This window comes from Neoarius graeffei, chromosome 4, assembly GCF_027579695.1.
Source record: "Neoarius graeffei isolate fNeoGra1 chromosome 4, fNeoGra1.pri, whole genome shotgun sequence".
Taxonomy (NCBI): Eukaryota; Metazoa; Chordata; class Actinopteri; order Siluriformes; family Ariidae; genus Neoarius; species Neoarius graeffei.
This window is the reverse complement of record NC_083572.1, coordinates 35,334,348-35,352,966: the sequence shown is the minus strand read 5'-3', so window position 1 is coordinate 35,352,966 and position 18,619 is coordinate 35,334,348. Positions and strand designations below refer to the sequence as shown.

Here is an 18,619-nt window from a genome sequence, read left to right as displayed (position 1 = left end):
GCTTCATTTGTGTATATTTTATTGCCTAAAGAAAACCCAAATATAACTGTTCCTGCAGTACTTACCCGAGTGGTTATGGAGTGCTTGATTGTGCCCATCTTTGGTGGGTGTGATTAAGTCCCAGATGAAGCTCTTGATCTTGTCGTCACCTCTGTAGTGACGGACACAGTAGGCAAGCAGCGCTCTGCACAGAACTTCCATGTCCCTTTCTGTAAGGTGCCACTTAAAACGTCCATGATTCAGTATGTCCTTCCACCGCCCCCATCTATACATACAGTGTGAAAATTGTTCAGGCCAGTAGAACATTTTTAAAACTGGAATACTAAATTATCAAAAACCCTTATCTTTGTTTAGAGAATACTGCTAGATATTCATCCATATGTTATCTATACCACTTATCTGTCAGGTTCATGGGGAAAGCTGGAGCCAATCCCAGCTGACTTTAGGCTAGAGGTGGGGTACACCCTTGGTAAGTTGCCAATCTCCTGCAGGACTAACCATTCACATTTACACCTATGGACTGCGGAATGAAACTGGAGCACCCGGAGGAAACCCATGCAGGCGGGAAGATCATACAAACTCCAAACAGAAAGGCTCCAGTTGGCTGCAAGGTTTGAACTCAGAACATTCTTGCTGTGAGATGACGGAACTAACCAGTGCACCACAGTGCCACCCTTGCTACATGTCCAAAAGTCTATTTTGATATATTATTTGAAAGTTAATTTATTCAAGGCCAAGTGCTCCAATATTTCACTGTTGACTGCAATATTGACACTGTTGATACCAGTGGGGGTCACGTGATTTACAAATGGGATCACAAGAGAAACTCAATCTCCTGTTTTGTACAATATTTTGAAAGGTCACTGGGAGTCACATTCAAACAAGCCACATTTAATTTAACAAAGTACATGTTATTTTATTTTGTTGCTATCGTGGCATGTTGCATTAGCATAGATGTTCTGCAGTACAAATGGACAAATTTCCCCCATCATCTACCTCCACTAAACAAACTAGCACTGTGTTTCAAATAGCAGACATCTGTAGTATTCTAGACCATTTACACCTACAGGTTTTCCTATTACAGTTAGTGTTTGAATTTTAAAAATCTCTCATGCCTTCAAGCCTACCGAGTGGTCTGTTTGAATGTAAGGTTAGAGTTTTTGGTGTAAGATGCGGCTCATGACAACAATCATGACAGCAGCGCAAAGGTTTTTTTGTTTGTTTTTTTTTAAATGAGAGACAGAGCTGATTGTATTTAATCACTGTGCATAGAATCACTAAACATTTTACATTTCAACTTGGAAACTTGACAAACTGGGATGTTTTAACTCTGACGTGCCACCTAGTGAATGTGGATGTTTACAATGCCCATCACATACACAATGTTTACATCTATTTATTTATTTTTACATATACTACCTCAAAATGCACACTCAACAGTAACAGGTACTGGTTGGCAATGTACTGTCTATGTGCTAGCTGTCGTTTTTGCACTGTCCTTATTGTCTGCACTTTATTTTGTTGATGTTTGCACTTTGTTGTGTATAGTTTACTGTCTACAATGTTTGCACTCGTTGAACTTTTGCACTTTATGTTGTTATATGTAGATTTGTAGCCCGTGATGTTTAAGGTATCACCATGGTCCTGGAGAACCGTTTTGTTTCAACTGTGTTCTGTACCAACTGTATATGGTTGAAATGACAATAAAAAAAGTCTTAACCTTGACCTAAAGGAATAAGCGGATATCTAGTGGTTGTGAAGGGACCAGAGTGAGGGAGATAAAGTAAAATGAACCAATTTGATGGGTCAAATATGTCCTGCCTTTGGGGTTTTTAAGATCATGCACAATGGTCATATTTCAGCGTTCACTGTTGTTGTTGATTCTAAGAAGTTTTGGTGTCCTTGCTTTTCCTCAAAACTATGAAACTATAAGAATTCTCCACAGCTTCTTTTAATCATCCAGATGTACAAAAGCTGGACAGGGGAAAAAGCTTCTCGTTAAGCTAGACTCTAGAGAAACCTTGATTTCTTTGTACTGTAGATGTATCAAGCGCCTCATAGCTCTGCACCTCATGTTGCTGTTGCATTTTCTCTAACATCTCTTGAGTTAGTCGCAGCTCTTGCAGAGCTCTTAGATGAACTGTAAAGTGACACCTATGGTCGATATGGTGCAGGTTTATTGTGAATTCTAGATATTACTTGTCTAGTGTGAAAATGATGAGTAAGGGGGACTCCCCCACCCATGTGATGTTGAGATTTTGTACATCAAGATGGCCAGATATTGTATTACAAATTTATTTTCTTGTCAAGTAAGTTGTTTTAAGACATTTTAATGCTTCTTGAAATGTAACAAGGCCAAATTAGCAGCAATAATATGCCAAGAAGAAAACTCACATGTCCAGGTATTTGGAAAAGAACAAAAAAAAAAGGAAGGAAAAACAAAAACAAAAAAAAAACCCCTACACTCAGACTGCTACTACAGTGGAAACCTTGACAGTCGCTGACCATTGTTGCAACAAACTACCCTTACACCTTACCCTAATAGCAAGCACAGCAAATGGCAGCATTGACAGGTAGTGCACCTTTTTTTGTTGTTGTTAAAATCCTATAACAATCATGTAGCCTCTCAAATAAAGACATATGTTGTGTAGAACAAGCATGTATTTCATAATCACATTATTCTAGTTTCTTAACCAGGAATGTTATAAAATATATGGAAAAATATTTCTGTAAATGATATACACACTCAATATACACTCTCACTCAATAACATACAATCATGCAGAGCTGTGAAATAATTCAATTCAAATTAATTTTATTTGTATAGCTCATTTATTAATATGAATTTTAATAATAGATACTGTCACAAAACAATGTGACAAAAATCCAGATTTACTGTGATACTAAACATATTTTTTCCGTTGCTCTGGAAACATATGGCATCCCAAGCTGTTTTATGGATAAAGCTTTATTCTTTTCACTATTCCAACTCACACTCTCCCGTACAGGCATATGAACAAACCAATAATAGCCAAGAGTAGGTAGTTCCTTAGCTTAGATTTCCTGGTTGTTTTGTCTTGCAACATAGCAGCATTTATGCCAAAAATTCAATCAGTTATAAGGAACTGCTTTTACACAATGGACACAGAACAAACAATGTTTGTTTTCAAAATATGCAAAGGAAGATTGGCACAGGGCGGCACGGTGGTGTAGTGGTTAGCGCTGTCGCCTCACAGCAAGAAGGTCCTGGGTTCGAGCCCCCAGCGCCGGCGAGGGCCTTTCTGTGTGGAGTTTGCATGTTCTCCCCGTGTCCGCGTGGGTTTCCTCCGGGTGCTCCGGTTTCCCCCACAGTCCAAAGACATGCAGGTTAGGTTAACTGGTGACTCTAAATTGACCGTAGGTGTGAATGGTTGTCTGTGTCTATGTGTCAGCCCTGTGATGACCTGGCGACTTGTCCAGGGTGTACCCCGCCTTTCGCCCGTAGTCAGCTGGGATAGGCTCCAGCTTGCCTGCGACCCTGTAGAAGGATAAAGCGGCTAGAGATAATGAGATGAGAAGATTGGCACACCGAGGAAACAATTTTTTTTTTAAACTCAGTGGCATGTTTGTGAAAATCAGCAGCATGTTTTCATGACAGCTGCACATTGCAAAAGCACATGACATCAAACTCTGCATCTATGCTGCTGGAAACACGCAAAAAGTAGTAGTCATGGTGAACAGGAAGTGTGGCTTCTAGTGATGTGCAGGCCAGGGTTTTTTAATACATGAACCCGACCTGCAATCCGCCAACTTTAGCCTGTATAGCAACATGGCATCCATATAAGGAGATAATGTTTTCTTAACAAACATAATACACTGATTACAAGACATAGCCTATTGTATCTTAGCCTAACAGCATCTGGGTCCAGGCTACTAAATAAACAGACATACAATCTGTTCCATCTGGTGGTCTTTATTGTTGAATAGCAGCAAAACAAGTAGTTTGTGTGTCGAAACAGGTTAAATCCTGGAACTGTGGTCCTTTCATTTTCTACACAGTGTAACCAAACACTGCACTTAAAAAGACAGTAGGCTGCTATTTTTTTTTAAAGTTCACTGTTAAGATGTGAAGGATGCTTCATGTGTGAGGAGAGAGAGTTTTCTGATTAAGTCGGCCATATCGTCAACGTTAGCCTGACTAGCTTCTTTCTGACCCAAGAAAGAATTTTGGCAATGTGTTCTAAACAAAAGCTATGGATACCACAGGTGAAGCCTATTATCAACCTGCACACATATATCCTCCAGTGCATGTGTACCTGTGTATGCTTGTGTGCACGTGTGTGACTGTGTGCATGTGTGTTTGAGAAAGAGAGAGAGAAAGAGGGAGAAAGGGTAGAAGGTGGGCTAGTAATCACCAGCCTAGCCTATTGCACGCAATTCGGAGAGCCTATAATGCAAAGCCAATTGCATGCAAATGAAGCCCGGGTATATCACAAGACTATTATTGTTCTATAACAACAATATAATTACACTTGTGGCCCTTTTCCACTACCCTTTTTCAGCTCACTTCAGCTCGCTTCAGCTCACTTCAGCCCGACACGGCTCGCGTTTCGACTACCAAAAAACAGCACGACTCAGCTCGCTTCAGCCCTGCTTAGCCCCTAAAACTCGCACCGTTTTGGAGTAGGGCTGAAGCAAGCCAAACCGAGCCGAGTGGGGCTAGGGGCGTGAGCAGACACTCCCCTGTGCACTGATTGGTGAGGAGGAGTGTCCTCACATGCCCACACACGCCCCGCGAGCACGCTGGGATCTGTAAACACCGTAAACCCGGAAGAAGAATTACGAATTACGAGAATTTCTGAAGCCTTATGCGCCTCGCCTCATCTATACGCTCTTGCCAGTATCTGTTGGCGTTGTCGATGACAACAAGCCACAGCACCAAGACCAGCAACACTAACGACTCAATGTCCTCCATGTTTATTGTTTAGTATTCGGGTCGTGAGACTACCGCTTAAAAGCTCACTGATGTCACTGTTTGCGCTGCTTAACGACATCACGTGACGTCCACCCACTTTCACTAACTCCACCCAGTGTGTCCACCCACTTCCAGCCAGCACGGTTCAGCGCGGTTGTAGTCGAAATGCAACTCCAACAGCCCCGCTCAGCTTGACTCAGCACGGCACGGCTCAGCCGCGTTTGTAGTGGAAAAGCGGCATTAGTATGATACATGTTGTTATGATGTAACTGGCACTCACAGAGAGACTAAACAAGTTACTTTAACATGTAGGACACGTTAACCAAAGTGTACAGGAGCAAAGTAGAGAACTATTAAAAGCAACAAGTTGCGGTTTGCCACGTGTAGGTAATCAGAGACTCTTGCTGGATTTCTCAGTTATCAGTTTTAGTTTGACTGCATAAGTAGGTAGTCGACCTAGCATGTTAGGTGAAACAGCCCTCAGCTGGAGGTACTGCCCATCACTCAGTCATACTGATTTCCCATTGGTCGAGGGGAGGGATCTAAAAAAAAAAAAAGGGAAAAAGAGAGGAAAGAACACAGCAAAATCCCCAGCGTTGAATTAACACCCAGAGTGTTGATTTAACACCGTACTGTGTTTATATAGGTCCAGTTGGACACAAATTAACTCTGAAAGTGTTAATTCAACACTGAGGAATTTGCTGTGCAGGTGTGGGGGGGGCAGACAGCATGAGTAGAGAGAGAGAGAAAAAAAAGCAGACCACGTTTCAGGCGGGATTGTGAACTTTCATGCCCCCCCCTCAAAAAAAGTGAGTCAAATATAAGGACTGCTGCAGTGTTTACATGATTGTGAACAAATTTTATTTCTAGTGCCCACGAGGGTTTCTTTATGTTTGTTAGCCGATGACAGGCAACGTACTTTTATGTTTGGTTTGCTACTGCCTGCTAGCCCGCTCAGTGAGATATCAGTGCCTTTAGCCAAGCTTGGAAGTGGCTAGCTTGTTTTCGGTTGGGCAACATTAAAGGATATGGGACATGAAACATAAAAGCATGCTATATCAGTTTCTTTCCATTAAAAATATGAATTAATTGCATCAACAAATACAAAATCATCTATTAAATTCAGCAAAATCGTTATATTCGTGATGATTATATGGCATTTCTGCTCGACTTCCGATATGTATTTTTTGCAACCAGAAGAGCCGCTGTCACGTGATCATACGTCACAAAAACTTTCGGGCACAGCACAAGCGGGTAGATGAATGGAGAAGTGGATGACAAGAAAATTGTTTTTATAGTCTTTAAAGTACATTGGACATCATACATTGGACATCATGGTGTATTGTGCTGCTTATGGTTGCAATAATTCCAATGGGAAATGCCCTGGAGTAAGTTTTTTTGCATTCCCCAAGGACCCGAAGCTGAGGAAAGTGTGGGCTCATCTGCGCATGCGCAGTAGGCTTCGCGCATGCGCAGTAGGCTTGGTAGGACAACTTTACAGAACACCTGTTGAAAAAAACTTTGCACCTACTGTTTCCCACAAACTGTATTCGGACCATTTCACTGAGGATTCTTTCAACATTAATACTCAGGTACTGAGCGATATTAATTCATGAAACATGAAACAGGAAGTATAAGGATGAAAAAAAAAAAAACAGTTCAAATCGGGAAGCCGCGCACACCTGCGCCAGGCTGCACAAATGCGCGCAGCTTCCCGACCCAAACCGCCTCTCTCTCATCCTTACACTTCATGCCTCATGCTCCATGAACCAACATCGCTATTTTTTTTTTTTTTTTTAAATCGGATCTGCGCGATTCAGCCGTGAAAAAGGCGGCATCCGCCGAAAGGCGCACTGTTTGCATCCCTGCACGGAGGCCAGGGGACAGGGCAGGAATATTTTTGTTGATATGAGTGATCCGGTGCGATTTCGCGACCCCCCCGTTGAAGACCTCTGCGCTAAGCGACTGAAAGCCGAGGTAAGGATCAGTATTATAATTTTGGGTGTATCAATTATTGATTATCATAATTCTGACTCATTTCGCCATTTTGAATGTTTTCATCTTGGACTCTGGAAGCATTGTATCTCAATCAATCTTGAAAAATATCAGCAAAAAAAAAACTAGCTTGCAATGGACTTTAGCTAGATCTATGATGAACTTTCAATGTATGATACAAAAATAATACTTCTTTCAACAGATCATTAGCCTTTGAGCAGAATTGTTTTTAACTTACCAGGAAGCGTTATCCAGCCGACCACTTTCAGTTTCATGAGGGCTGAATGAACTCTCACTCTCAGAATCATCTGACCCTTCAGAGTAAAGACAAGATCTATGTTCATGTGAATTTCCAGCTATCAGTTCGAATTGATAGGGTCTAACTTCACATCTCTGTGAAACATCGGGAATATCACTGTCGATGGTGTCCATTTCGGTAACCTGTTTACATTAGATTCCCAAGCGCTGGCTCCTTGGAAAGTTTTTGTGACGTCACGGGTCATGTGACCACCTAGCTCATTAACTAATCCTTGTTTTACGCTGATGTATAAAAAAACTTGAATAATGTGATAATTTTCACATTTTTGACGCCCTGGAGTGATTTAGATGGCATTTCTTATGTCCTTTATACATAATTATGCCCAGGTAAAAATCCATGTCCCATATCCTTTAAGAGGAGAAAGATCGCGCTGCTCAAATAGCGCTGCGAGTAACCAGGGCACTTGTGGTTCCTTTGAGTCAGGCCACGTGAGAGCAACGCTACTGAATAGCGCTGCTAGCTACAGGGACGCTAGCAGTTCCATTCAGCTATGAGGGACAGAGGCGGCCAGTTTGCTGTGAGTAGAGTGCCGTACTGTATTCGAAGGACTGCATAGCGGGACAGAAAGACTGCAACAAGACACAGAGAACATGCACAAACATTGTGGTTGTGAGTAGCACTCACTGGGTGCAGTAGACCTGTTATCAGGCCTGCAACAGGGGTTATGACCTTTACCGGTATGTTTATTTTCTATGCCAGCTTTTGTATTTTCTGTTATACCTTTGTGTATGTGTTTGCTACAAAGGCTGACTGTAATAATTTGAGAAGGGATAATAGTTGTCTTTAATGTCTTGCTAAAAAAAAGAAAAAGATATACAGAGTATAAGTTTCATATGAAGGGTATTTTATCCAACATAACATATTGGGGTTTCTGGCTTATTAGTACCATTACTGATATTTCTGCTGCCCATTTTGAAGGATGAAGGCTGTGTTCGGACAGCCTGTTAAGTTAGTTATCAGGTCAATTTCCATATAGGCCAAGGATAGTGCTGTCACAGCCAGGCCAGGTTCCCAAACTGCCAATTAGTCCCACTCTACCACACCTGCCCGCTCACTCTCCCCAATTTACTAATTAACCAATCTGTCCCCACTGCTCCTTCTCTCTCTCTCCTGATTGGTCATCACTCACCTGCATGTCGTTAGACTGCTCCCTACTTAAGTCCCACTCACCCAGCACTCTGTCTCTGACCTCTTCACCGGATGCCACAAGACTCTTGGACTCTGACACTGAAACCGTACCGAAAACCCTCCTTTGTTGATGTTTGGTGTTCCTTTGTTCTTCAAGTACAGTACGAACTCTCTTCTGAACTTTTGCCTGTTGGCTTGTTTTAGTTTTTCCATGGAATGTCCAAGAGAAGATTTCCTAAGTTGCCTTTGACACTGTGTGCTACAATAAATCACCCTGGATTGAGTTCTTGTCTTGTCTGTCTCTGTGGGTCCTGACAGAAGGTCAGAGCGCAACAGACAATGACTACCCAACTCAACAACCCCATCCAGGAGCTGGTCCAGGAGCTACGCAGGGCCCTCACCACCGCAGTTCGAGCTCCAGATCCCGCCAGGATGGCCTCAAGCCCAGTGGTAAACCCAACCCCATACTCCGGAACACCTGAAGAGTGCAAGGGCTTCATTTTGCAGTGCAGCCTAGCCCTGGAGATGCAGCCAGCGCGTTTCCCCACTGAGAGATCACGCATCGCCTACATCATTTCTCTGCTTACGGGACGAGCCCTCCAATGGGCTGAGGGAGTGTGGAGCCAGGATGGACCCATGATCGACTCGGTGGACAGCTTTCTGGCCCATTTCAAAGAGGTTTTTGGACTTCCAGAGGGAGACTCTTCGAACCAGGCCAAGTTGCATGCCATCAGACAAGGGAAACGCTCTGTCACTGATTATGCTGTCCAATTCCGGACTCTCGCTGCCGCCAGTGGCTGGAATGAGGCAGCCCTCCTCACAACCTTCCGACAAGGGCTGGAGCCCTCACTTCGACTCCAACTGTCAGCCTACGATGACGCAATGGGCCTTGAACGCTTCATTCAGCTGGCCATTCGGGTTGCATACCGGAGAGAGAGTTGCCTCCAGGATCTGCGGTTCACTCCATCAACCCATGCTCCTTCCAACACAAATGCGGATCCAGGATGCCCAGCTGAGCCCATGCAAGTAAGCATAATGCGTCTCAGCCCTACTGAGCGCCAAAGACGGATGTCCCAAGGTCTTTGCCTTTACTGTGCGGGCTCCAATCATCTCATCGCCCAGTGTACAGTACGGCCCTCCCGAGCATTGGTGAGTACGGTCTGTGCTCCTGAAGTACATTTACAGCCCTTAACCATGCCAGTCACATTGATCCACTCCTCATCCTCATTTTCTGTCTGTGCTTTGATAGACTCCAGTTCAGCCGGGAATTTCATCTCCGGCTCCCTCTGCCAACGCCTCCAACTCCCGAGGACCCCTTGCAAAACCCCCTTCAACGTGAACTCCATTGTGGGTAAGCCCTTAACACGCAAACAAATTAAGAGTCAAGCTGAGGGCCTATCCATGCAAGTAGGGCTGTTGCACGTAGAATCCATTTCCCTTTTTGTGCTGGAAGACTCAACAGCAGATGTTATTCTAGGGCGTCCCTGGTTAGTCAAACACTCACCCACAGTATGCTGGGCAACTGGCGAAATTCTTAGCTGGGGTGATGGATGCATAGCATCTTGCTGTCCTTAACTCCCATTATGCCGTAACCCCCCACCTGGTGTCACCCGAAGTGCAACCTCCATAGAGAGTCCCCAACAGAGTAGCCCTGTCAACATTCCATCGGCCTATGAAGCTTACAAGGATGTGTTGTGCCCACAACGAGCGTCCCGACTGCCCCCTCACCGACCATGGGACTGCAGTATAGACCTGATCCCTGGCCAACCACTACCGCATGGTAGGATCTACCCCCTTTCTCTGCCAGAACAAGAGGCCATGAAGGATTACATCAAGGAGGCCCTTGAGCTAGGTTACATTCGCCCCTCCAAATCTCCAGTTGCATCCCCTTTCTTCTTTGTGACAAAGAAAGATGGTGGCCTTAGGCCTTGTATCGATTATCGAGGCCTGAACCAAATCACTGTTAAGTTCCGATATCCCCTTCCTCTCATCCCTGCTGCTTTGGAACAATTACGAGGAGCAAACATCTTCTCCAAACTGGATCTCCGGAGTGCATACAATCTTGTTCGCATTCGTCAGGGCGATGAGTGGAAGACTGCCTTTGTGACCCCCACGGGACATTATGAGTACTTGGTCATGCCATATGGATTGTCAAATGCCCCTTCCGTCTTCCAGGGCTTCATGAATGAAGTGTTCCGGGACTACCTGAATCAATTTGTGATTGTGTTCATGGATGATATATTAGTCTTCTCGCCCAATCTCAGCGAACACATCAAGCATGTCACCCTGGTGCTAACCAAGCTCAGAGTTCCATCTGTTCCTCAAGGCGGAGAAGTGCATGTTCCATCTGCCCTCTGTTCAGTTCCTGGGCTACAACATCAGCCCCCAGGGGGTCTCTATGGATGATGGAAAAGTGAGCACAGTTCTGTCTTGGCCAGTTCCCCAGACTATCAAGGACCTCCAGCGCTTCCTTGGGTTCGCCAATTTCCATAGATGGTTCATTAACAACTACAGCCTACTCTCTACACCCTTAACCTCCTTACTTCGTGGGAAACCCAAAACCCTGTCCTGGAACCCAGAAGCCTCCCAAGCTTTCGAGAATCTTAAGGAAGCGTTCACAACAGCCCCTGTTCTCCATCAACCAGACCCAGATCGTCAATTCATCGTGGAGGTGGATGCGTCCAGCTCAGGAGTCGGAACCATCCTCTCCCCAAACCATGGCAACCCACCACGTCTCCACCCATGTGCTTATTTTTCTAAGAAGCTCTCCTCAGCAGAAACCAACTACGATATAGGCAACCGAGAACTCCTAGCTATTAAACTTGCCCTTGAAGAGTGGCGTCATTGGCTGGAAGGCTCCAAACATCCCTTCCTGGTCCTCACGGATCACAAGAACCTCCAGTATCTGAGAGAAGCCAAACGCCTCAACCCTCGCCAGGCAAGATGGGCCCTGTTCTTCACAAGATTCAGCTTTACCATCAGCTACCGTCCAGGGTCCCGCAATTGCCGAGCCAATGCTCTCTCTCGAATCCACAGCACAGAGGACAATCTCGAACAGCTGGAGACCATCATCCCCGTTGGTCTGGTCGTGAGTCCCATCCAATGGACCTTGGATGACCAGATTGCTGCAGCCACAGAAGCTGATCCGGCCCCTCCAAACACTCCAGCTAATCTCACCTTTGTTCCCCGTAGTCTCCGCACCCAGCTCCTGACTGCAGCACACTCCTCACCAGGCACCGGACACCCTGGATCCAGGGCAACCCTATCACTCCTCCGTGACCACTACTGGTGGCCTGGACTTGCCAAAGACGTGCTGAAGTTTGTAGCAGGTCGTGCTGAGTGTGCCATGGCCAAGACCCCCAGACACCTTACAGCAGGGAAACTAACTCCGCTTCCCATCCCAAAAAGACCATGGTCACATCTAGGCGTGGACTACATCACCGATCTTCCTCCTTCAGACGGAAACACCTGCATCCTAGTAATAGTGGATCGGTTCTCCAAGTCATGCAAGCTCATCCCTCTGCCAGCCAGGTCTCCCAACTGCTTCAGAGACAGCAGAAGCGCTGTTCACCCATGTCTTCAGAAACTTTGGGATACCAGAAGACATTGTCTCTGACAGAGGGCCGCAATTCGTCTCTCGCTTTTGGAAAGCCTTCCATCGTCGGATGGGCATCACTGTGAGCCTGACATCGGGATACCACCCTCAGTCCAATGGACAAACAGAGAGGAAGATCCAGGAGGTGAGCCGTTTCCTACGCACCTTTTGCCACAACCAACAGAATGCTTGGTGCAAGTTTCTCCCCTGGGCTGAGTACGCTCAGAACTCCCTGCGTCAACCCTCCACGGGCCTATCCCCTTTCCAGTGCGTACTTGGCCATCAACCGCCGCTCTTCCCCTGGTCTGGGGAACCATCCGAAATGCCTGCGGTCAACACCTGGTTCCGAGAAAGCCAGAGGGTCTGGAGTCAAGCTCACCACCACCTACAACGGGCTGTCCGTCGCCAACAACACCATGCAGACACCCGACAGTCTACTGCACCGGACTATGAGGTGGGACAGAAGGTGTGGCTCTCCACCCGGGACATCCGCATGCGTCTTCCCTCCAAGAAGCTAAGTCCCAGATTCATAGGTCCCTTCCCTATAGTGAAGCAGATTAACCCAGTCACTTATCGCCTTCAGCTTCCTCCTGATTATAAGATCCATCCTGCTTTTCATGTGTCTCTTTTGAAACCTTATCACTCACCCCACTCTCCTTCCTCCACAGAACCTGGCGCTGTCTCAGAACCCCCTTTGCTGCTCCTCCTGGATGAGGGTCCCGTGTATACCATCAGAGAGATTCTCAATTCTCGGCGTCGCAATGGCCGTCTCCAATACCTCATCGACTGGGAGGGGTATGGTCCAGAGGACCGCTCTTGGGTCTACAGGGATGATGTCCTGGACCCCTCCCTGCTTGCAAAGTTCCACCGAGCCCATCCCAGTCGACCGGCCCCTCGCCGCCGAGGCCGGCCGCTTCGCCGGGCACCCTCGTCCTCAGTTGCGTCTCCAGGAAGGGGGGGGTATTGTCACAGCCAGGCCAGGTTCCCAAATTGCCAATTAGTCCCACTCTACCACACCTGCCCGCTCACTCTCCCCAATTTACTAATTAACCAATCTGTCCCCACTGCTCCTTCTCTCTCTCTCCTGATTGGTCATCGCTCACCTGCATGTCGTTAGACTGCTCCCTACTTAAGTCCCACTCACCCAGCACTCTGTCTCTGACCTCTTCACCGGATGCCACAAGACTCTTGGACTCTGACACTGAAACCGTACCGAAAACCCTCCTTTGTTGATGTTTGGTGTTCCTTTGTTCTTCAAGTACGGTACGAACTCTCTTCTGAACTTTTGCCTGTTAGCTTGTTTTAGTTTTTCCATGGAATGTCCAAGAGAAGATTTCCTAAGTTGCCTTTGACACTGTGTGCTACAATAAATCACCCTGGATTGAGTTCTTGTCTTGTCTGTCTCTGTGGGTCCTGACAAGTGCCTTAGTAATGTATGTTTTTTTCTTTTTGCTACTCTGTGATAGAGGTCTATAGGCATCTTATACAGATGAGCTAAAACCATATGAATGTCATTATTGATTCATAGTGAATAGCTACTCCACTAAATACTTATAACCCTTTATTTAAATAAATACTTAAAATAATTGTAAACGGTTCATGTTCTCTACTTACTCCGAGTTACCGGGTAATGTAGTTGAAACCAGGCAGATGGTATAGAGTGAACTCAGGGGCAAGCCGGGTTGTATTGGGATACCAACTAAAGGGCTACACAATATTTCTATAAATTATTTATAACTTAGTCAGAATGCTACTTTGTCACTTTTTGACCTGCCCATGCCTGGACCCGTAATATTTTTTTGTAATATTTTTCTTTGACCTGTGCATCACTTGTGGCTTCATTTCATGAAGAAGGATTACAACAGTACCACTTGCAATGCCTGTAAAATGATAATTTTATGAGAGTGGAAACACCAGCAATATGTTGAAATATCTTTTGATACAACGTGGACTAAAATACCAGGAATAGCACATGTTTGACTATGCATGAGTGCCAATGCTTCCCAAATGAGCAGCACGTCTGTTACTGAGGGTAAATATCCTATGTTATAATAACATTAGTGCCACACAGGCAGGCTTAATATATTTTTTCTTTGACTAAGAAAACCTAAATGAAAACAGTGTACAAATAGTCTCTCATTTCATCAGATTTACAGTTTTCCAAGTTATATCCTATTAAGAAAAGGAGCATTGTAGTTTATTTTAACATGTTCAAATGTTATTAGGCAGATATTCTACACTGTGTTCATAAAACAGCTGCACTGATGCTGAAAACCTGTCTAGGCCCACTTTTTTCCCCACACAGAAAACTGATCAGGAATTGATAAATCAGTAAAGAATCAGGGCAGCACGGTGGTGTAGTGGTTAGCGCTGTCGCCTCACAGCAAGAAGGTCCTGGGTTCGAGCCCCGGGGCCGGCGAGGGCCTTTCTGTGTGGAGTTTGCATGTTCTCCCCGTGTCCGCGTGGGTTTCCTCCGGGTGCTCCGGTTTCCCCCACAGTCCAAAGACATGCAGGTTAGGTTAACTGGTGACTCTAAATTGACCGTAGGTGTGAATGGTTGTCTGTGTCTATGTGTCAGCCCTGTGATGACCTGGCGACTTGTCCAGGGTGTACCCCGCCTTTCGCCCGTAGTCAGCTGGGATAGGCTCCAGCTTGCCTGCGACCCTGTAGAAGGATAAAGCGGCTAGAGATAATGAGATGAGATGAGTAAAGAATCAGACTGATAAGCAGAATCAATAATGGCATCGGTATCAATAAAACATTATCAATTTCCATCCCTACTCAGGAGTGCTTGTGTGGATTCACACAAAACTTGAAAGCCATGTACAGGACAAGCTCCTGAGGTCATAAGCACAGTTTGGGGCATGGTCTTACATATGGAGCAGATCTAAGTTCATATAACTGTTTCTCCATGAACCATAAGTCTGATCAACCTAAAATTTGGTATGTTACATCTTTGTGGTAATACTTAAGTGGATTTTAAAGAGGACATCATTACTTAAACATGGCCACCATCATCCAACCAGGTTTTAGCAGGCATTTGACAGGGTCCCCATTGAGCTATCATCACAAAACTTGAATAGTAGGTTGAGATAAATGGGATAAACTCATTTGTACAAACCATGAAAGTTATGTTCAGAACAAGATTGGAGGATGTCTGCAAAGTTTGGGGCATGATCATCATTAGGAAGTTGAATTAAGTTCTAATAAACATTTCTTAGGATAATTAAATCAAATTTTCAAATTAAAAGATGCATGTCTTTGGTAAATTAGGATGTGCAATTAAGTATCTTTCAAGTCCTGATTTGGTGTCTCATGCCCTAAATATATAAATTCTCTAAATTACGAGAGTGCTACACTGGTGCTGAAACCTGGGAGTGAGGAGAAAGTGCCATCATGTCGCAGAGATCCTCCAGACCAGTGCCCAAGATCCCTAACCTCTGCCTAGATGGCAAGCAAGATCTACCCCTTGAAGCGTTGACAGAAAAAGAAATCCAGATTAGACTGTTTCAAGTTGAGGCTTTTTATTTAGCCTAATTTTAACTGAATAAGATTTAAGACCCTGGTCCAACTTTTTAATTTCTTGTGAGAGCTGACTAAATGACTTAATTTCAGTACAACATACAATGGAAATTAACTATACACAAAAAATATATAGGCCTATATCTGTAGTGAGCAGAATGAATGAACCACCAATGACTCAGATTGTTATTAATATCAATTAATAATATTGTAATGAGAAAGCTGAACTGTTAACATCAGTTGCACTGTCTTGTTTGTATTGTAACACTAAATTAATTTCACAGCAACATAAAATGGAAATTGTCAACTGAAATTACAACACAACAGTGATATATCACAAATTGTAACTTAAGTGACAAAATGACAACTTCAATTCAACATGAACTGATTTTCTTTAACCATACATACACAATAAAGACAAATATGAACTTGCAGTGATACTACTACCAATGACTGCTGTCATGCTACAGAGGTTACAGTTCATCACGCAACTCAAGTCAATGTGATGGCTGTGACTGAACACGGTCAGTGAGTGCCTTATAGTTAGGTTCATATCACGTATCATATTATGGCAGGAACAAGCAGTAGTAACATCCATGACCTTACGCTTAAAGCTCGACAAAGGAAAAACTTGACAGCAAGCTAATTAGCATTTGTTAGCGGCTACAGTCGGTACTCGGCACGTTAAAAGTGGGTCCGCGTTGTAATGACATAACATTACTGTACTGACGACGCTCAGAGACGTAAGACGTAAGCAGCAGGAGTTAAAAAAAAAAAGAACCCTGCGACACAGAGGGGGAAAGCTGTAGTGGGCCTATCGGAAGACATGTAATATGAACGCCAATCAGATATACTGCAGTGTATTTCTGTATAATCTTCCAATTTCTTTCCTCATCTCCCAAGATTGACTGGGAAAGCCTCCGAGATCAACCAGTCGATCGCGATCGACGGGTTGGTGACCTCTGCTCCAGACCCTCGTCAGCAATCACCAAGCTCAACATTAGGTGATTGTGCTGATTGTGCTGTGCACAGATCAGGGGTAGCACTTCCAGGCCTAGCCAGAGGACCGGCAGGTGATCCCGAGCCTGGTCCAACTTGCGGGTACTCCAGCAGCTGCTTCTGGAGTGACAACTGCTCGAGATGGATCCACAGGATGATCCAGAGGCTTTTATGGAGCTTTTTGAGCATATTGATGCAGCATGCTTGTGGCCAACCTTGCAGTGGGTGGTCCATCTATTGCCACTCCTGTTGGGAGAAGCCCAGCTCACAGCTCTTGGCCTCCAACATGCTGGAGTATCCAGACCTGAAGCAGGCTATTTTGCAGCAGGTTGCTCACACACTGGAACAACATCGCCAGGGCTTCCACGTGCTGGCATACAGTGAGATCAGCTGCCCTATCGCCTTCACCCAACAGCTATGAGATGCCTGCCGACCGTGGCTGCTGACTGGAGAATATGATGCCAAGGGTGTCATCGATCGAGTGGCACTGGAGCAGTTCATCATTTGACTGCTGAGAGGAACATTGGCCTGGGTTCAGTGCCACTGCACAGCGTCACTGGAGGAGGCGGTCCGGGTGGCAGAGGACCATCTGGCGGTGTTTTCGGGAGCAGGCATTACCGCAACCCCCCCGCAGAAATGGGGGCCAATCCCCTGGAAGCCTGCTCCCCGAACCCGTATCCATCCCCGTTTTCCCTCACCCCTTGTACCTCTGTGCCAATGTTGTCAATAATTCCCTGTCTCTCTCTTCACAGGTGGAACCATCTATGCTCCCCAAGACTGGGATAAAGCCTGGGCAGGTCTGCAGGAACAGTGGGAAAGCCAGGCATTTCTAGGATCAATGTCCCTTTAAGGAGGTGGGGATTTTGATCCTCATTCCTGACGTGCCTCAGGCTTCCCCTGATTGAGCAGGAGCATACCAGGTGGCTGTGAGTATTCAAGGGGATACACACTAGGCCTTGGTGGACTTGGGTTGTAATCAGACCATAGTTCATCAAAGTCTGATTCAATTCAGTTCATTTGAAAATGCACAATTGGGGAAGGTGAGGTGTGTACACAGGGATGTTCACAAACATTCGCTGGCACCTGTGGTGGGGCATTTAGGTCAGGATAAAACACTGAACCCACTCATGGACCACTTCTATTGGCCAAGCATTCACAGTGATGTATGCAGGTGGTGCGTGGAATGTTGTGAATGTCAGCTGATGAATCTGCCAGCCATCCCAAAAGTGCCACTGTGTCCTTTACTTTTGATCGAGAGCCCCTTCAAAAGAATTGCCATGGCTCTTGTCAGGCCATTAGATTCATCTGCATGAGGGTATCGATTTGTATTAGGCTTAGTGGATGATGCAATGCGATATCCAGAAGCAGTGCCTCTATGCAACATTTCTGCATGCAGTGTTGCAGAAGCACTCTTCCACGTTATCTCCCGAGTCAGGATTCCAAAAGAAATCCTGACTGATCAAGGCACAACATTGTATGAACTGTATGAATTACTGGTCATTCAATTGATTCGTACCAGTGTTTACCATCTGCAAACGGACAAGCTTGTCAAACTGTTTAATCAAATACTTAAAAACGTGATTTGTACATTCATTCATGGGGATGCTAGAAATTGGGACAAATGGCTTAAACAATTTTTATCATGAGGTCCCCCAAGCCTCCACAGGGTTTTCCCCATTTGAATTACTGTATGGTTGCAAACCTCGTGGCATCTGAGATGTCATCAGGGGACTCTGAGAGGAGGGACCGTCTAATAGCAAAAATGAAATTCAGTATGTTCTTGACCCAAGATCAAAACTTCACATGCTAAGTCATATAACTCAGGAGAATTTGCTACAGGTACAAGAACGGCAATCTCAGCCGTACAATGGGGGACATGTTACATGAATTTGCACTGGGAGGTAAAATGCTCATTTTAGTACCCATGTCAACTACCCAAACACTAATAACAAAGCTGATAAATTTAGATTCAATCATATTTCTGTATTTTGTACAAAATCATGAATAACATGGTATATTGGGATTGTTAGTTTTAATTAATATTAGCGTAAAAATATTAAAGAATATAGAACTGGAAATGATCATCACCTAAAACAAGATCATGGGT

At 45.0% G+C, this 18,619-nt stretch overlaps 1 protein-coding gene across 21 annotated transcripts in view; it reads right to left on the bottom strand.

Moving 5' to 3' along the window:
• chd6 (chromodomain helicase DNA binding protein 6) overlaps positions 1-18,619 on the bottom strand; it is a 379,195-nt gene that overhangs the window by 111,439 nt on the left and 249,137 nt on the right. For all 21 annotated transcript variants that reach the window (XM_060919167.1, XM_060919164.1, XM_060919158.1 and 18 more), the window contains one exon: positions 66-265. In XM_060919167.1, coding sequence (XP_060775150.1) covers positions 66-265 — 200 coding nt within the window. The remainder of the gene's footprint in view (positions 1-65; positions 266-18,619) is intronic.